The sequence below is a fragment of the Microtus ochrogaster genome, chromosome 8, assembly GCF_000317375.1.
Source record: "Microtus ochrogaster isolate Prairie Vole_2 chromosome 8, MicOch1.0, whole genome shotgun sequence".
Taxonomy (NCBI): Eukaryota; Metazoa; Chordata; class Mammalia; order Rodentia; family Cricetidae; genus Microtus; species Microtus ochrogaster.
The window spans coordinates 30,116,168-30,136,358 of NC_022015.1; the positions used below are offsets into that span (position 1 = coordinate 30,116,168).

The following is a 20,191-nucleotide window of genomic DNA, read 5'->3' on the forward strand; positions in this document are numbered from 1 at the left end:
GCATGATAGGAAGTAGCTGCTCAAAGAACCGACTATTTCTTTCTTACACACAAACAAGGCCAGTCAGAGCGCCTGGAGCCGCCAGGCAGCTCTTCATTATGGCCATGCCCGACCTGGCCTTCCCAGTTGGAGGGGATTCCAGAAGCTCTCCACAGACAAATAAACAGCAAATAATTCCAGGGGACAGCCTTGTAGAACTGATTCCTTAATCAACAGTTAAAGAAGCAAATTGGATTTGCCCTATCACAAAAAAAGAAATTCATCCCAGGCCATAGTTATTGTCTTAAGCACAAGAAGGTTGTCTTAGAGGCTTGGCTGGATAATTTCATTTTAAAAGTATCTCTAAAATTTGACATCCCCTGGGATTTGTGGTTTTCTCCATCATTATATAACTGTAAACTTCTGGATGTTAGAGATTGGATAATTCCTTTCAGCTGGACCAGGCCTCCAGTGCACTTGGATGCTAAGGATGCGCGCTAACGGGTTGCTAGGGGTTACCAGCCGGACTTGGAAACAGGACAGCTCCCCAGAAAGCACATCAGGAGTTAGAGTGTGCAAGACTTTTCTCATCTGTTTTCCTCTGTTCACTTTTTAAAATCTCTGCTATTAGTTAAAAGAATTGCTAGAGATTCCTTTTCTTGGGGCCACATCTATAGGAGGCAGCGAAAACAAAACAGAAACAAAAGCCCAGTCTCTTAGAGGCGACTTGGTTTGCTCCTGTTGAGTAGCTCTGCTGGGCTGCGCTCTCTGGAACCATATGTTCTCGAGGCGTTCTGCAGAGGAGCTTGCCTTCAAGCACACAGCAGTCATGCGCTGTTCCAGACACACAGGCCTGGCTGAAAGAGCAAACCACTCTGCAATGCCAGTTGTCTTCTGGGTTCCCTGCAATCTCCACACATGAACTATGGACTTAGCCATCCTGTGCAGAGTTTCAAAGTTGATTAACATTTGGTCTCTAGTATTACGTTATTATGGCCTTTATGTTTTAATCCATTCTTTACACCATGGGAAAAGAAAAAAATACCACTATTTGAGTAATCAAGTTATTCCTGTAAAATCCTAAATAAAATGAGAATTTTATTAAAGATATTTATCTCATACAACAAGAATAAAATCAATTTGCAGTGTCGGTCCAGCATCCAGCTACAATAACATTAAAATATATTGTTTACTTGTGGGTGGGGTAGTTTCTCTTTTCAGATTGGGCAATGAGGAGGACGACATAGCGTCCTCCTTTCAAGAATGCTGGCTTGGCGGCTGGACATGGAGGAGAGCATTTTTATTGTTAATCAATGCCAATCAATTCTGAGCCTTGATGTTAAATAGGGATCAATACTGCTGGGCTGCAGATGAGATCTGATCTCAATTGCTGAGCAGACCTGCAGAAGTTTTTAATCATAAGGTAAATCAAGACTGGAACATAAGTCAGATGAATTAATATTGGTGGTGGAGGACCTCGCTTGCCACTGATCCAGCACAAGGAAATTTCTGTCATATTTCATTATCACTCTTAGGGCAAGCTGAAGGCAGCGTTTGGGGAGCATTTCTTAGTGGAGGCTGGAGCGCCCCTCACACCACGCGGCGAATCCTCGCTGCAACTGCAGCCAGCTGGTCCACCGAGTATAGTTATACGTATGCCCCATGAATCTCATTTTATGCGATTAAGATCCATAAAAATTCAATAGCTTTTCTTCTGCAATTCACATTTTACCTGGTGAAATATCATAAGAATTTCATTATCTTTGCAGCTGTTGCCTGGGATCAAGCAAAGGTTATTATCCTCTTCGAAAACACTATAGAATATGTACGAAAATGTCAGGAGAACTGGGCATTTAAAGCTTGATTTTTTAAAAGAAAAACACTGTCTGAAGTTTAGAATAAACTGCACTTGACATTTATGTACCATGATGCATTTCTTGGTAAACTGATTTTGCAAGGAAATTCTTTGAATTCGACTCTGTGACCAGATTGTAAAAGGAAAAGGAAAGATAGGAGGAGAGGATTGGAGAGGGGAGGGGAGAGGACGGGTCGGTAAGCTGGGAGGGGGGACGGGGGTGGAGGCGTGGAGGAAGGCAGCACAGGGACCCTAGACCCAGGCTGTTCCTCACATCAGCCTGTATAGGATTTCCTAACCTTCCAGATAACCATCCTCGGGAAGATAACTCTAAGAACCCTGACCGATTGGAATGGTGTGATCCTACGGCTCACTCAGGCCCCTTTAAAGCGTTTGAAGAAAAATGGTCAGCGCAGGGAAAGTGATTGATCAGGAAGCTCTGTAAATCACGCGGATTCCGTACTGTCCTCCGGCCTCACTGCTAGGGTTCCATCTATGATGATAAATTAGCATTAGATGGGACCTAATGAGTTTACTAAACATTTGGGATTTGTGCTAATAAACTGGCTGGCTGTGAACTAGCAAAGGCAATGAGCAATCCCGCGGCTCTCTCTTATCTCTGTAACATGACAGTTGAACCACGCTTCCAATCTGCGATCAATTCATCATCCGACACCATTGTACATTCTTCACAAAAAGATAATTACTGCTTCCCTGGATCAGAACACTCATATTTCCTTGGAATTGCAGGTCCTGATAGCAGCCTCTGTCACTGCTGCCTTGAGCCCTGCTCTACAGCTCTATTTATGGTCATTATTTTCGCCTAAACAAGCCTTTTTCCTCAACTTGATAACGAAACCTGCTATGATGAGGAGGGAACAGTGACGACATTGTTTCCTCTGTGGAGCGCTTTTACATTTAGTGGAGGCCTCTGGCAAATATTTTATTCAGGGCATTAGTAAAAGTCTCCACTCGTTAAAACATATCGCTACCATTTCCTTAAAAAAAAAAAAAAGAAAGAAGAAAAAAGTCCAGTTTTCAGCTCTGATTTGTTAAAAAACAGAAAATAAGAGTAAAGCCAGCCACGTCACAGGGAATAAATCAAGATGTGATTAAAAAGGCTGTAGCCAGTTTAAAAATCACAGGCCCCTTGCCTTCTTGCTTCTCCTTCTGGGTTCTCCCTCCTCGCCTTACAGAGATCTGCCTTGCGACTGGTCACCTCTGTGTGACCTCCGCACACGCAATAAATTACCATAACACATAACTCTGAAACAATGTAAATTACTTACTGTGCACAGCCTAATAAATGGGAACAAATGAGTTTGGTGCTGGAAAGGGGTCTGGATGCTCTAATTGCTGGGAATAGTTATCCTGGGGTCTTAGCAAACATGGACCATGACCACTACTCATGACAGACAGCCCGAACTCAGCAAACACACTTCTCACTGGTCTCACAACCGCCTATGGCATTTTTTGTTGCTATGCCTACATATAGGCCCCGGCAGCAGGAAAGACGTGTCTTCAAACTATAGGACATCCATGGGTGTCAGAATACACTGAACTGAGACAAGCATGTTTCCATGCTAAGCTTTTCTGGGAATTGTGACCAAAAAACCAGGCTTCCAGAGAGGCAAGACAAGTATCCAGGACAAGAGCCCTGGTGATGAGATGGAGTGAGAGAGAACCTGTCCTTCCGCTGGGGAGTGGGTGAGGGCAGCGTCTGAACCGCACAAAGGCCCAGCTCTGGATGGGACCCTGGCTGCGTAGTAACTTGCATGACTCATTATTTGTTCAAAGTAATGATCTTTGGGGAAAGGACCGTTCTGTTTAGAGCTCGCTTGTCACGTTTAATAAATGGCAGGGACTGGTGTGCCCCGTGAAGCACTCTCCCAGGTCCTGCTTCCCTCCCTGGGGCCTCCCCTGGCCGGGGACCCACAGCAACCAATGTCTGGGTAACTGATGGCTGCTGCCCAGTGGCCAGCCCAGACCGGTGACCTCTCATGGTAGGGACGCGCCGTTCATCCAATCCAATCCCCAACTTGTTTCCTGACCCAATCTTCCGGGTGTCATGGGGCTTATCGCTTCATTGAGAATGTGGAAGTGGACGGGGAGCCGTCTCTGGCCACATGTCCAACAACTGAGCATCCAGAAGAAGAGGCCACCCGGCCACCCCATCCCAGCACACTGATCTGATTTACAAACCTGCCCTAATGTGAAACAAATGCTGTGGGTGTGAATTCATACTTCACCGAGAACGCCCAAGCGTTACTCTGTCTCGTATTAAATACCACATATAACTCTCAGCAAGCTTTATGCTCTGTTTTACTGTCAGCAATGGCTAAAGCCGGCCTAACATTTTGTTTGGCAATTAGGAAAATTTGTAGTGTAATTTATTAAACCAAAAAAAAGCCAACAACTACATCAAATGCTGAATTCATCCCGTTTTTATGCCGGGGGGCAGCAGGGTTGCCTTTCCTATAATTTAATCATTCCCCTTTTTATGGCCTACATGATTTAAATATTCCAAACAGTATTATTTAGGAAATAAAACCCTAATAAGTGAAATTGAGCTATACCACTTCAATAAATACTTAATATAAAGTTAAAACGTTTTAACTTTTTTGTAAAGGAGCCAAGAACTCGAAGGGGGGCAGGTGGGGGGGGGCAAGTGGGACATGCAGCTTGAAAAAGCCACAAGAACCCCCGCACACAACTTTCAGCCATGACGTGTAGCATATAAGCTCAGGAATGAAAGAACTGAACACCAAAACAGCAAGACTGGAAAGAAAGGAAGAACTTTTAGGGGGAAGGAGGGGTGAGAACAAAAAGAATCACTAAAGGGTTAGCAGCGGGCTATGAGAGGAGAGGCGGGAAACTTCGGGGCACGCCACTCTCAAGAGGCAGCTGCTCTGGAAAGCCTGCATATTTAGTAAGACTCTACCTGTGGCATCCCTGAAGGGCAGGGATCCAGGGACAAATGGGCAAGTGCCGTGGGTTTAGGAAGGGAGAGGGACGCAGAGTGGGACACTGGGGACAAAGGCCAGAACAAGAATAGTCTTCTGTAAGATACACGATGGGAGATCCGTGCCATGAGACATTTGTTACACTCCACAGGATGTAGGGCACCTAGTGAGTCCTCCAGCCACTGTGGACTTTAGTTAACACATATCAACATTAGTAACCAGTGTCCCATACCCAGGGCAAAATGCTCACACCGGGAGCTTAGGGCAGAGGAGGAAATGGTATAAAGGAACTTACGCTGTCAACTCAGTTTTCTGAGCCTAAAATGGATCTGGAAAACAGTTGGCTGCTCAGACAGGTAGCACATCTTAGTTAGGCAGCTCCAAAGTCCCTGCCTTGTGGTCTCTGCTTTCCTGGGCCCACCTGAAATACCCAGGCTCCCCCTACCTCTGCCTGTGGGTGGCATTCTACAGAGCCGGGCATAGGGTTCTGAGTGATGAGAACTGGGCACACATACCTGTCTGCCTTACCTGTCAGAACAGTACTTAGACCCTACCTATTATACCTATGGCAGTGAGAGTCTCGGCAAAGATGCTCAAGGAGGAAGCTTGCCCTAAGCCAGGGCATCATCTCTGACTCTAGAACCAGAAAGATCAAGTTAACTTGGCTGCAAGAGGTGCCCTCTCCACTGGGCTATAGTTGTCTTGTTCCTAATGACAGGCAGGCCCTCTCCCTTGCCAAAGATGGATGACCTATTGGCCCATGCTACCTGTACTCCTGAGGAAGGTGTACTTCTGGGTCTGTACTCAAGTCTCAGGCTGCTGCTGCATAGGTGTCACCCCAGGATGGCCCTGACCTGTCTTTATACAGGCTAGAGCATCCCCTCTGTACATCTGTCTACAACTTAGACTCTCGGTGAGAACTCCAAAAAAGGCTGCAATGTGCCCTCACCGAAGCCTGTACTATAGGGCTAGCCTCCCACGTCACGGATGGTTCCCCTCTTTGTAAATGCACCATCAGGAGGGCAAATGTTTGGAGGTCCTTGAACAGTGCCAAAGGTGTGTCTCATTGTGTCACCTGAACATGGCACCCTGGCCCCGGTGCTTTCTTCTGAAAGAAAGAGATGGGAATTACAAGCAGGGGGTGGGGGGGATCAGGGGTAGAGGTGGGGCAGGCCAGAGCTGCCTGTCAGGGCAAAAGAGGCCTCCTCCCAGATGTGCAGCACTGAGTCTTCCAGCAGAGACATCCTGGAGCCGACTTCTTCCGCTGGTGGGGCCTGGGCTCTGTGTCCTGCAACAACACCACCCGAGCCCCTTCCTTTCTGCACATGGTAAACTCATTTCCTAGAGAATTACCGGGAAGGCGCTCGGTATGGCCCTGCTGCTTTCAGGGGATGCTCGCCATCCATAGACAAGGGGCCCCTCCTAGATTTTGAGCGTTTTCTAATTGAGTAACCTTCAGTGAAGGAATTGCAAATGGAGAGGTTTGAGGGTTTATTTTTTTTCCATTTTTTAAGGGCATGAGAAATAAGCGATATAAAAGTAACTAAAGTCAGAGTTCCCCTCTGCCCCTACACACAGTGATCTTCATCCAATTGCTTGGCAAATTTACAACATTTACAGTTCTGACAGATGTGACGGGCTGTGTTCTGAATAAAACGTTTTAGAAAGTGTTCTCGGCTTCGAGGATGCAGTGAACATTAGTTACCCCCAAGTCCGAGAGCTTATAAAATATAGCAAGAAAGCCCTTAACCCATAAAATCCCTCCACTTATTTTTCTAAATGATAGCTATATTTTTATTTTAAAGCATTCATAATGCCAGCATAATGTCTCATTATATAGAGTTTTAACCACAAACATTTTGGAGAGATTTGCCACTAAGATAAACAAACAAGAGAAGCGTGTGTTCTGGCGAGCAGTCGGGAGCGGACTGGTGAATGGTTTTCATTTTCTCGGAGTGCAAGCTAAGGCAGCTCTGCCAAGTACAGGTTAAGCTCCTCCAGTTCTCACTTCCTGTACCCCCACTTGTCAATCACTTCCTGTCTGCCACGACAATCTCCATCATTAGAGCCTGGAATTTTTATCTCCTCCAACATGCCTCCCATAGCTACTGTGAGTTTGAATTCTGATAAATTATTCACCATTTTTGAAAAGTAACCGAAAATTATAGCATCAACTTGAGCCACCTATATCTGGGGAAGATCGCCTTCCTCCTCCCTGTGTGTGCCCCACAAGCTTCCAGGAGGCCAGCTTCTCCTGCGTTCTCCAGCGTCATGAGAAGGCCTCTGGCCAGCCCCAATTATCTTCTGGTGCACAGAGCGTAATTATTTGCTTCCTGTAAGCATGCGTAACAGAACTCTGAGTTTGGACGGCTTTCCATACGGTAATCCAATTCATCCATGCCGTCCTAACACGATTACAGGCACTGGCTATATCTTTGCTCTTCACCTGATAAGGCTGCGGCAGAGGCGCGGGATGGTCTGCGTCAACATCCCTCCTGGAGTATAGCTTCTGACAGCCCTGCTTCCAGCCCCTCCCTCCAGCCCTGCATTTTCATAGCAATGGGCTGCCTGCCGCTGCCTGCCCCTAACAGGCAGCACCACACAGCTTCAGCCCTTGAAAGAGCTGATGAGAATCTGAGCTGGTTAGGAGTGCTGCGGAAGTCACTGTGGGCCTGTGGCTTGTTTTCCAACCCAGCTCTCCACTGGCCTGGCCTGGTCACCCTGTAGGCCTTACCCAGCCAGACCAGGCAGCCATAAATCTCTGCAGGCCTCTTCAGCCTAGAGCAGAGACGTAAACCCTAGGCCTGATGCTGGCCCTGGCATTCTACTGCTCACTGTGATACACACCATCAGCTTATACAAAGATGTGCCATGCCTGATGCACAGTCCTGGCACTGTGGTGGGCACAGAAGCATGCACATAAAGTGGGCACTGTTCCTGGTGCCACTCCTCTAAATGAAAGAGTTACACTGTGACTCTGTTAAACTGCTCTTCCTTTTCTGTTTATTTTCAGGAGTTTATTTAAAAAAAAAAAATGAAAGGATGAATGAACATGGTGAACTTTTTGCCTCTCTCCATTGGCATACAAGGGAATAAAACAGCCATTCACACCTGAGCCTGGCCGAGCCAAATGGGGCTCGTGCCAACCGGAATCAGAATCTTTGTAGCCATTCCATTCATCCAAAGTGCATTTTAATATTGCCAAATATCTAGCCAATATTTTCCCTTCTCTGAAGTCCCCATGTACTAAAATAGACCCAGAACCAAAGAGTGTCACAGCTTCCCAGCCAAGGCCAAGAGGAGGACTCCAGGGTTTCCAGGCCTGTTTGATGATAATTATATTCACTTTCAAGAAAACTGAGAAGGAAAAAATTAACAGCAAACTATGCTGTCCTTGCTGTATTATGCATACAGAATGACAATCCATCATTTCAGAAGTTATCAAACAGGTCTCCATTTTGCAGGTTATCCAAATGCTACTGAATAGAAAACCTTGGGTTCCTTAAATGATGTGTAATTAAAATTATTTTTAAAATCCTCCTTGACAGGCCGAGGCTTAGCCAAAATGTAAATGACATTAAAGAAGACAATGAATTTAATTTTATTTAATGTCCCTTTTTGCAGATCCTCATTTACATAGCATTTTTAACAAAAGCGTTGACCTTATAAACGCTGGCATTTGTACAGCTTCGCCGAGTTGGATTTAATCACGCTCGTGCAAGGCCATGAGGGAGGGAGCTTTAACTTCTCCGCTTGGAGATGGAGTAGGAATAAAAACATCGGGACTGGTCAAATGTTTATCCACCCTGCTTCTGAAAACAACCTGACAAGAAGATGTAAGGGGCTAGGGAATAACCCAGTGCTGTTTGTAAGGCTTGGTAATAATCATACATAATCGTTTGGAAATATAGCTAATAAAAAATATAATGAGTGTTCAGCAAAATCGGCATTAGGCCCAAATTACATGATATTAATACTTGAACAGGTGCAGAAAGGGGCTTTAAATGAGGTAAATGAATAAATTGTCCCAGAGCACAACTGTGTGTGCTGACAAAAAGTCAATCCCATGAATAATTCAGCAAGCAGGACTGCCAGCAAAGGTCGGCTCTCTTTGACCTTTGTGACAGGAAGTGAAAGGAAACACTGTTGACTAAAAAAAGGAGAGAGAGGAGAGAGAGAAAGAGAAGGGAAGGGAAAGGAGAAAAAGAAAACCTCCAGTCCTTTTGGGCTACCGTTCTGCAATCACTTTAAAGGTGTAAACTTAAAACACACAGATGAATCAAGCAAGGCTTTGGAGGGCTGGGAGAGAGCACAGAGCTAAAATCTCTGGTACTTACACCCTCGGACCAGAGACAGTGTGAAATCGCAGACAATGAGAGGTTAAGCAAATAATGTTTTTCTACAACCCAATGTCAATTATGTATAAAAATCTGAGGTCAGCTGAAAAGTATTTTCAGAGCCCACAGGGCTGAAATTCTGTAACAGCTGTTAAATATGACAAAACTTCATGCACCCCCCCCCCAAAAAAAAGAAAAACTACAGCCATTCCAAACTCTGTATGAAAGAAAATAGGATAAACAGATGTCTGGCTCCCAGACAGGAAAGTAGGGACAGACTTGGAATGATAAGTCTCCCAAACTCTATAGACTAATGCCAGATTTATTGGGGAGGGGGCACTGCCTGCTGCAGAGATGCCAGCAAGCAGGACGCCAGAGACAGTGCCATCTGGAACCGCCCCGCAGAGCATGCTCTCAGCTGCACACAACCCACGGTGTGCAGCCAGTCCGAGTGGGCAGCCACATTGCCCTGCTCCTGAGTCCTCCACAGGCTGCAACAGTTGGACCCTGTGTTTCAGTGCTCCCCAAGCAGAGCGAGGAAGGGGAGGGTAAAGTGATGTGCCTTCCCCAGGCATTTCCAGAGCTCCTGAGGAAACAGACCCGGATGGCACAGTCGAATAATGTGAGCCCAAGTGTGGTTTTGGTTTAGCAGCTACGCCGACATCCTGTAATCACTTGCAGCCCTTGGAATGTACGGGTGAAACAGGAGAGATTTATCTGCTCATATTTGGGATATGTGGACAATGGGTGTTCCTAATGAAGACCATCTGCTTTTGTGTTTTCACAGAAAACATTATTTCATGAGGAACATAATATTCCTTTCCTCCTCAGCAATACCATAAAAATTCATGTATGTATATGTGAATGTGTATGTATTTGCATACACACACTTGCATATGTGAGGTGCCTTGACTGTGCAGGGCCATGTGTGTGAACACGCGAGCATGCACGTGTGTGTGTGTGTGTGTGTGTGTGTGTGTGTGTGTGTGTGTGTGTGTGTGTGTAGTATGAGGAGGTAGGCCTGACTCTTTGTAGTCAATTCAGTATATGCAGATATGTTCCTGTGGTTGCCTCTTATAGGCCATATCTTCAGAATGCTATATTCCTTCTCGACTTGGTAAGTCGCTATATTATTTTAAATACATGGAACTATAAAAAACTGTTTCTCCAACAGTGTTTTCTGTGGGAGAAAGCATCTCACGTAAGGGAAAGCTTTATAATAAATGAAAAGATTTCTAATGGGAGACATCCTCCCTACCCCCCTACTCTGAAGTGTCTTCCATGCCATTTGTAAGTATCTAATACTTCTGAAAGATAACTAAACTAAATTGTGTAATTAATTGATTTAAGGCATCAGGGCCTATAGAATGTGATTACCCTGCCAGAGCAGGGAGCTTACTTCCCTGTTCTCATAACACACAAAGCAGTCTCAACATGTGGAAGGAGCTTGGTGTGGGTTGGAGCAAATGTGGGTCCATTGATCTCAATTCAGGTTGGAATTATTGGTTTATATCCTCAGGACAAATATGCTTTATCTGGTCAGAACCTGCTAAATGTATACAAAGGCCATAAGAAGCCGGCGAAACACACTGTATAGAATTCTTAAGCCAACTAACCAAGTGAGGACAGGACTGTTGGGGACCTGTAAACTCACCGATCTGATGGGACATTTTATTCTGCAATACTCAAGAGGAAACCCAGGCTGAAACTCAACGGGAGCAACTGATTTTCAGAGGCAGTCCACAGCATACAGAAACGATCATCATTATGAAATTGAAGCACATCTCTGTTGCAAATGACCACACTGCTCCAAAGAGATCGCCTCCTAAAGATGAGTCTCTCTCTTTGATTAACACAAGCTGTCCTAGCAAACACTAAATTCATTTGTTTTCCTCTTCTAGAAATACGCCTTAAACTGGAGATAGTGCCAATACCACAATCAGTTCACGGGGATTTACAGCAAGCAACCAAATACTAATAGTATTTTGTCATTATGAGTGACAGCTCTCTTAAGAATGCTAAAAATGTTCCCTGTATTTGTCAGAACATAAAACTATCCTTACCTTAAAATCCCTAACATGGAAAGTGATTAAAATTCCTATAAAATTGTCATATCTTTGAATTTAGAAGCAGAGCAGATTTTTCATCAATAATTAAGACCTCCGAAGCATTTATGCCAAGCGTAAATGGAGCTTCAATCCTCCTTATTCAAATAAACACGGTAAACCCATTAACCAAATGTTTTCACATTTTCCCCTTCCTCTTGTGCTTCTAGAATATCAATGATCATATACTTCTCTTAGGTTAAAAAGGTATGAGTGGTCCTTGTATACATTTTAATTAAACAAATATAAGAAAGACCCCCTCAGAGGAGAACTAAAGAGTAAATTTTGTAGATCGGAGGAAAGCACTACCCATCATGTGATTAAAAACTGAGTCTCAGATGTTATTCCCTATCAATGTTCAATAAGTGATTGAACACTGAACAAACCCAAAATGCTTTTGAAGGGGAAATCAGTACCTAAAATGTGAGTCAAACCAACATGGCCCCTCCACCATCATGGCATATTTTTTTAAAATTATGATTTAAAACCAAACCACATTTAAAATCTCCAAGTAGAATGCGGAAGCATTTTCACAATCTTGCAGTAAAGGCTAATGCTTTTCAAGCATCTCCCACTCAGACAAGATTCCAATGGCTATTCCGTACACTTTGAGCCCCTCCAAAAATTAATAATAATAAAGTAAAATAAAATGCGTTCCATCTCAAGACAACAACCCAGAGCTGCATGACTTCCATAGCCACGACACCGAAACAAATATAATTACATTGATTTCTGTAGCTCCAGTTTCGTAAAGTGTTGAACTTGTTCTCAACTGCCTGACTGACGGCCACAACTGGTCAGCCCTATTTGATTACTAATAAGAGAGCTGTCCCTTCTGTCAGATACCAAACATTCTCCACTAAGCAAACAGCTATTCCAGCTAGTTAAACATTAGCAATGCTCCCCACTGGTGCCGCAGACTTCTTTAGGCTTAACTCGTGGGGTTTTCCGGGTTTAATTTTTCAGACCCTGGACAGCAAAGTTCATGATCAAAAGATAACTTTGTAAGGAAAGCTGCTGAAACTCAACCCCTCTTCAAAACAGTCTAACCCTCTGCCTCACAAAACTGGTGTCATATATACACGTCTAACATTTATTCGATTTGGGTACCAATTTCAAAATCTGCAGTCAATCACACACTGGGCCCCTTGCTGCTCCCCATTGTTGGGAAGAAAGAAATCTCCTCTCCTCCTCAGAATAGCCTGGGTGAGTCAGGAGCGGAGGGTGGCAGTGTTTTTGTTGTTTCCACTAAGGCAATGCCAAGTGCACATTAGCACCATTAGGACTAATGATTGGTATCTTAAAAGGATGCCACGTTGCCCAAGGAACATGATAAATGGCAAGATGAGGAACAGCAAACCTAAAGAATGCATATAGCTAATCTAGTTATGGAAATTAATGTTGGAAATGTAACCAGCATGTGTAATTAGTTTCAATTATAACAACTTTGGTTTGTTAGTTACATATTTGCTACTTGACATAAAACGACAGCCACAATTGGAAAAAAATTAGGAGACATTTTGCAACTAATTGAGAGCAGATTAAATTCATTCTACCACTGGGCGATGACTGCAAGAGCACCACCACCCACGCTTCAACTTCAACGACCATCCGAGGTAAAAAATATATATATAAATAATAATAATAACAATAATAATAATAATAATGCAAAAAATGAAATACTTGTTAACAAATTAGCAGAAAGCATTTTATGACATATCTCTGGGTTTAAAGCCAGAGACTCTCTAGGCATAAAGTGCTCCTCACAGTGAGAGCAGTGGCAGATGAAACTGCTTCCCTTGACAACTCGCAAGCAATTACTGAATCCCCACAGAGCAAGCCACCGGGTTTCCACGTCAACCCACCTGTGCACGCGGACAAATGGCGCAGTGCACAAGATGAGCCCAACAGCAGCCTCAAAGCTAAGGAGCCACTGGAAACCAAGCAAGGCAGAGAGTTTGGCTTGCTGCTACCATTTTGTTTGGAACATAAAGAAGTCATCCTTACCTGTCAATGATTACGGGGTCTGAGGGCGTCTCGTTCCGATTGCCACAACTCTTCTTGTCGCAGCACCGGCTGTGGGGCAATTGTAAACATGGCTTTTAGTATTCATCCCAGCTTCCTCTGTCCGACTTGTAATTTTTTTTTCAAAGTCTGACAATGAAGCAGTAGGAGTCAAGAAAATAGTTTTCCTACTTAGGCAGCTTGACAAATTTCAGCCTAGTAAGTTAGCATGCTCTTCAGCTAAACTTCTGTGGCAACTTCCTGCCAGAAGGAGCAGAGTTAAACGCATCTATTAATACTAGCGGGAGTAGCCAGAGCTCCTATACAAATTATGATGCTAAAATGCAGAAAACATGCTGTTGGTGTTTGTCTTTGCAGTGAACTGAGGAGGAAAGGCTGGAGGCTGGGGAATAGCTTTTCACAGCTTCGGCTTTTGTTTACCTCCAATTGTCAAGCTGTTATTTCTGGAAAAGATGCAAGATGCCACCTCTAACCAATATTTCTTTGGGGGCATTTATTAATTATAAGCACAAAAGCAGGCATCAATCTATCACAAACGTCTATTGTCGCTTCTTTAAGCCCACCTTAACTCTGTTATTGAAACTTTAATTAAAGCAGAAACGAAACAAAAATGTTATGCTTCTCGCATTTTAAAAAAGCATACTTGTATAATGGTTACATGTCTAAATTAGCTAAATTAACACCATATGGTAGGCAAAGTATATAAAGCCTTTTAAAGCTGACAGCTAAAGTGATTAAAGAAAGTCTACAGTCTTCCACTTAGAGCTTAAATCACATCTGTGCGCTTTCTATGTTAATTGCTGTACATGCAGAAGTGGATAATAAAGAAATTCCACTTTATTGGTTGTAATTTATATTTATTACCTGATATGAGAAAAAGTCAGCTTTTGTATATTGGTGCTGTAACAATACCTCTGCTCAGAAGTGGCATTCAGGCAACAGGCAACCATAGCCTAGGAGAGTATGCCCCTCAGAGTACGGGGCCTGCTACTGTAGGCTGCAAGCCTGCACAACCTTCGCTTATTATTCCTTGCAACTATATTTCACATGCCACACATACAAAGTCAATGATGCGTTTTTATTCGCCATGTAGGGGCGAAACTCTTGTGGTAGTTAGAAAAAAACAGGTGGGAAATTGCTCTTCTGACAGAGATCTCAAGTAACGGCACGCTATCTAACAACAATATGAACGATGCATCGCTGCTCTAGGGAAGAGGTTAACTGACAGAATCACAATCCAATTCTCACATACACGAGCTCTGTAATAAGTACAAAAGGCTTTCCTTTTTATCAATAACAGACAATTGTACGTCTCAGGATGCGAGCATTGGAGAAAGGAGTAGTCAAATGAGTCCCAGTGAACTCTGGCTCCTGCGCGAGGACAGAGGCATCCCCTGGTCTGTTTTCTTCCTTTCTCTCTTTCTTTCCTTTTTAACTATATTACCACGACACGGTCAATATGTTAATCTGCTCGGCTGAGCAGCGGGTCGCACTGACCATCATCACTGATAGGGGAATTAGGTAGGAAGCGGCTCTGGCCCAGCCTGGGGCCTCCGGTCTACTACCTTTCAATGGATGCCCTCTCTCCCGCAGTTGGGTGGGGTGGCCAGGCGCCTGCAAGTGCCGCCTGCATAGACTTGGCTGGCGCCGGGGCCGCCCGCCTCCCGGGGGCTCACCTGCACATGATCTCGTGGGTCAGCAGCACGCGGCACATCTCTGGGTTCTTGTCCTGGCCTTCATAAACGATGGCCTGCGTGAGGGACAAGCAGAGGCAGGGGTCACGCAGAGCCCGTGGCTTGGTCGCCAAACCACTACAGGCGCTGCAGGCCTCGCGGGTGGCAGGTGCACAGCACCCGAGGGGAGGCGACAGACTTAACAGGCCACCCTCCCACCCCACCACCCCAGGCACGGGGCCAGGCCTTAGAGGCCTCGCACTGCACGCTTGCCGAGCTCTTCCCACCGGCGCACGTCCGACCTGGACTCCAGAGGGCTTCGGGGAGGGCTAAGCAGGACCAGCCAAGACCAGGGCTCAGCCTACGAGGGCTCGAGGACTCCCACCGGGCTCCTGGACAGTGGGCCACCGCAGCCTGGTGGAATCCTCCGGCCATTGTCTACACTAAGGCCAGATTCTCTGATGGAAGAAGCCGATCGCAGTACGTTTGGGACTACAGACGCCAAGAGGTCGCGAGGCGCAGAAGAAGCTCTCCTCCCTACTCGAGCCAGATGCTACCCCGGCCGGGCTCCAGTCTCCAGCCCCTCGCCCTGCTCGCCGCCACCCTCAGCCCCAGCCCGAGCGGAGGCCCGTGCGACTTGGGCTGAGTGGCTCGGAGTCCCCGACCAGCGGGAAGTAGTGCACAGCAGCCGCACGTGTTCGCACCACGCCGGGGAGCTGGCGGCCCGCAGGAGGGCCCCGGCTCGGGGCGCCCCTGCCCGCGGCCACGTGCTCCTCGCCCGATGATATTTGGAAAGAAAGTGCTAATGGCCAATCTGGTGTTTATTTTCAAAGTGCTAACAATGATTTTTCTCGGGTAAAAAGGCAGTGTCTGCGCGCACGCTCGGGTGGGTTTTGAGCAGAGGCTCCGCCAGATGGTGCAAAGCCCTAGGTGCGCTCACGCCGGCGCCCAGCCCGGCTCCACCGCCGGGAGCCGAGGCTCGGCCGCCCTCGCCGCCGCCGCCCGCCTCGCCCAAAGAAGAGGAGAAAAGGCCACTGGGGGAGGGGCGGGAGGCGGGGGCCGCCAGCCGCAGGTTCCGGGCAGAAAATTCCTCCAAGGGGGAGGGCTGCCCTCTCGGCAGTTCCCGCCCCCCCACCCTGGAAATTACTTCCAACCTCCTCCAGCACTTTCCTGCACTTCCAGGCGGACAAAGCCCTTTCTGCTAGGCGTCGGGACTGGCTTCCTGGGAAGAGGGAAGAGTCTCCGCCAGCCTTGGTCGGCGGCCTGGAGCTCGGCCCGCTCGGAACCACAGAAGTGGTGAGAGTCACCACAGGCCAACAAGCAGCCTCGGGCTGCTGGACTAGCGGCCTTGGCGACACCAGTACTTCTGAACGAATGACTTGTCCTCCGATGATCCCCGTATTTATATTTGATTTATTTTTTATTTTGTAGCACAAACAGAAATCCATAAACTGTCGGTTCAGCGCCATTGACTCTTTGATCAGTTACTGGGCTATTTCTTTACTTTCTCCCCATCCCCGTCAGTGAGGAGATTAAATGCCTCTGTTTTCTGCACCGTCTATACTGCAAAGGTACCAGGCGAAACGAACAAAAAAAGTGCACTTTAAACGAAGCCTCCTGCTACACCCATACGTGTGGCACAGAAACTTAGCAGCGCCTGCAAAACCCTCCTAATTAGACTACAACGATTCCGCAAAACCTTCTGCCCGACATACAAAGGAAATAAAAGGCGCCTGACAAACAGCAGCCGAGTTCCAGAGCTTCTGTGAATCGGTGCAAGGCTGGCAAAAGGGCATACCACAGTCTGTGTCAGAAAAACAGGTTTACCTGCCAGATCTTTGCTCCGGGAGAAAAACCATACAGCTCTGCGGCTGCAGACATTAAAACCTCATGCTCTTGCTGCCTAGGTAAGGACAAACTTTTTCAAAGAGAAACAAAATGTGCAAACTGTGCTCAGAGAACGGGAGGCATGTGTGCCAGACTGCAGGAGGCTTGAGGGAAGGCTCTTTCCCAGTTGGTGCACAATTCTAAAAGTTAGCTTCAGAAATGAAATGGCCACTTTCATTTCAACTGCGAGGTGCTGCTTATAAGTATATTTTAATTTCTCAAGGAATCATAGCAGGATGTGTTTAATCTGGAAATTCCATATACAAACACCCAATGCTCTGTTTTAAGAAAGTGGAAACGACATCCTTAAAACAATAACACATCACCCAAGTACAACACGAGCAGCCAGAGACTGAACACCGTCAAAAAGCAATAAGGCGCTTTTCTGCAGTTAATCACATTACTGATAGCCAATAGTTATCATCAGAAAAGTTGACCAAGACAGGTTAAATAATTTAATAAGGAACTGCTTGTAATTATGTTATTTATAAGGTATGACAGAGGGTGGGAGAGAGAGCAGAGCAGTGGATGGGTTTCGGTGACCCCTGGAGCTCAGCCTCTGAATTATGGAGATGGGGAGCTGAGAGGTGAAGATGGACTAGAGGAGAACAAGGTGACTTTTCACCCCTGCACATTTAACTTTTAAATCCAAATGCACATCTCCTGTTACTAGACCATGACACTAGCAAGGAGGAGGGAAAATAACTAATCGAGCCTAACTCGAGGAGCTTTGGGACAGACTTAGTTGTCTTTGCAGGGGGGAGGGATCAATGAAATCATTCCGAACTGAGGAAGAAACGTTTAAAAACTAAACAAGGGGGTCTTGAAATTTTTCTGTCAAATATTAATTACCATAATTAATTAAGACAGAGTTTGATTCCAATCGCAAGTCATTTAATAAAGCATATATGTCCTGTTTTAATGACAGCATAAACTATTGTACCAACCGCTCCATTTATTCCAATAAATATGGAATTCTCATTAGCATGTCAAGGAAGCGAAATGAAAAACAAATACAGGAGATCCATTTGTCAGTCTGCTCTCTCAGCCCCAGGACAACCCCAGCTCAGCAGAAAGGAATAAAACAATGAGTACAGAGGCGTAAACTTTCTCACCTGCTTGGTCATTGAATCTATGAGGCGGACGTAGAGATCTTGCTCTGTTCTGACGCCTGTGGCGGAGGGGAAAAAAAGGACAAATTCTCAGCAAGATTTTAGCCTGAACCTCAAGAGGGACACCCGGGCCTCGGCAAGCCAGGGTCTGGGACTACTGCCTCCACTGAGCAGCAAAGCTTTAAGGCAATCCCTACAAAATTGGGAGGGAGACAGAAAACCCCAGTCGCCTCTGACATTTTTCTTTTCTTAATTAAGAGTCTCGGGACTCTTAGGGTTTGCATTTGGAGGTGTAAGAAGTCTGCCTGGTGGAGAGCAGGGCCTGCGTGCAGCTCTGGGTCCATATGGTCATTTATTTTTCGAAAAGAGAATGCACCTATGGAAACAGAGTCCGAACTCCTTCCAGGGCCTCTAGAGGGTTCTTCTCTTTCTAAACAGTGCACAGGAAGTAAGTTATGCTCGTTTTACGGAGCTACCCCCATCTCAATAATTAACATTAATTTGCAAAATTGAAAAAAGTCACTTAAAAGTGATGTTCTGCAGGAGCCCTTATCGATCCCCCTTTTACTTTCTACTTCAAGCCCCACCGGTTAATCATGTGAAGTGCCATCGACTTATCGATCGTTTATGTTTTGTTTTCCTTCTATGCCATGAGAAGATTTCGTGTTTACACCCATGTCATTTTAATCTCAAAATCTTTATGTCCTGGAACCATAGCGGGAAGGGAGAGCCAGCACACAGGGCCAGAGGGCAGTCAGCAGGCAGCGGTACTTACCATTGCTGTACAGTAGCTGCAGCTTATAGTGAATGCCATTGTTGGTTTTCTCGTTGTTCGGCTCCTAAAAGCAACGATAAATAATTGCATTTAGCGTGGCCGCATCAGGCGCGGTCACCGCGATCGGTCCCCCTCCAGGATCGAGGCCCCTCAGCCTCACACACTGCAGGCAGGATTCCTGGCTCGCAGCTACGCAGTGATGTCACTTTTCCTGCCGCAAGCCCAGCGTTCCCCTCGCCCCCAGTGAGTCCGAGGGCACAGAGAAGTTGCCCGGCCCTTGGCGGGGCCAGTGCAACCGCACGTGGCGGTTGGGTCGCCGGGCAGAGCACTCCCGCCGCCGAGGGAGGCTCTCGGACCCCGTGCGCAGGCACTGACTGCCCCCTACTCCAGGAGAGGGAGGGTGCGATCGCCAGTGTACACTTACTTTCTCTTTCTCCACAAAGTCCACAAAAGCGGTCCTTTCGATCTCCACCGGCTGCCCCTGCCTGTCGTAGAGCGCAAGCACGAAGTGGAAGAAATTGGATTTCCGGAGGTTGGAAGGCGGCTGCTTCTCGAAGTGCGCCCGCGCCAGCCCCACGCCGCTGCAGGAGGAAAGGGACAGCGGCCCGGTGAGCAGCGCGGCGCTGGCCGGAGGAGGGGGCCGAGCCGGGCCGGGGCCAGGGCGCGCGGGGGCGGCCGGTACGTACCTCTGGGCGGCCGTGTTGGCGTCCACCACGCCCGCCGTGTGCATCCACGAGCGCACCGGGTTCATGCCGCTGCCCAGCGGCTCTTCCTTCATGGTCGTCCCCCCGCGCGGAATATTCTCCTGAATCCCAAACATGAACACTGCTGGTGACGGCCGCGGCTCCCGGCCGAAAGCGCGTCCGCAGTCGGCGGCGCTCGGGGCTCGGCGGCAGGAGGCTGCCCTGGCCGCCCTGGCCCTGCTTGGCGCCTGCGGTGCGGCCCGCCGCCGGCTTCAGCCCGTCCCGGGCAGGCGCGGCATACACCGGCGGCCGGGCACTGCGGACGGCCGGGGAAGCGGGCGGGCTACACCGGCGGCGGCGCGGCGCTTCGGAGGAGCAGGGCGCGGTGGACGCGGTGGCCGCGGCGGCGCTTGTTGTTGTTGTTGTTTGCAGACGCACTCAACGTGGTGTCATCCTAGCCAGGCGGCGTCCGAGGCTGCAGGACACTGCGGGATCGCCCGCTTCTGGCGCGGCCCGCCTGCTCCAAAGACAAATAAACGGGGCAGTGAGTGCCGCGGCGCAGTCCCGGGCGCAGGCGGGGCGCGGCGGGGCCTGGAGCGGCGCGCGCAGCGGACGGAGGCTCACAAAACTCAGCCCTCTCTCCCCGAGGAATGGACCCTTTCCCGGGAGCCAAAACTCGAAGCCCCCGGGAGCAGCGCTGTCAGAGGGTGACGTCGGGGGGCGGTGCCTGCGCCATATATGGGAGCGGCCGCCCCTCGCCGCGCCCCTCGCCGCCGCCGCCGCCGCCGCCGCCGCCG

The 20,191-nt window shown here is 47.5% G+C and overlaps 1 protein-coding gene across 3 annotated transcripts in view; it reads right to left on the reverse strand.

The window, feature by feature from the left end:
- The window catches only part of Ebf3 (EBF transcription factor 3), a 116,275-nt gene extending 96,498 nt beyond the window's left edge, over nt 1-19,777 (reverse strand). For all 3 annotated transcript variants that reach the window (XM_005351429.3, XM_026781056.1, XM_005351427.2), the window contains exons 1-6: nt 19,398-19,777; nt 19,136-19,292; nt 18,712-18,775; nt 17,940-17,995; nt 14,941-15,014; nt 13,247-13,315 (exon numbers count right to left, since the gene is read on the reverse strand). In XM_005351429.3, the coding sequence (XP_005351486.1) occupies nt 13,247-13,315; nt 14,941-15,014; nt 17,940-17,995; nt 18,712-18,775; nt 19,136-19,292; nt 19,398-19,531 (554 nt within the window). In that variant the 5' untranslated portion in view covers nt 19,532-19,777. The remainder of the gene's footprint in view (nt 1-13,246; nt 13,316-14,940; nt 15,015-17,939; nt 17,996-18,711; nt 18,776-19,135; nt 19,293-19,397) is intronic.
- Between the last annotated feature and the right edge of the window lie 414 nt (nt 19,778-20,191).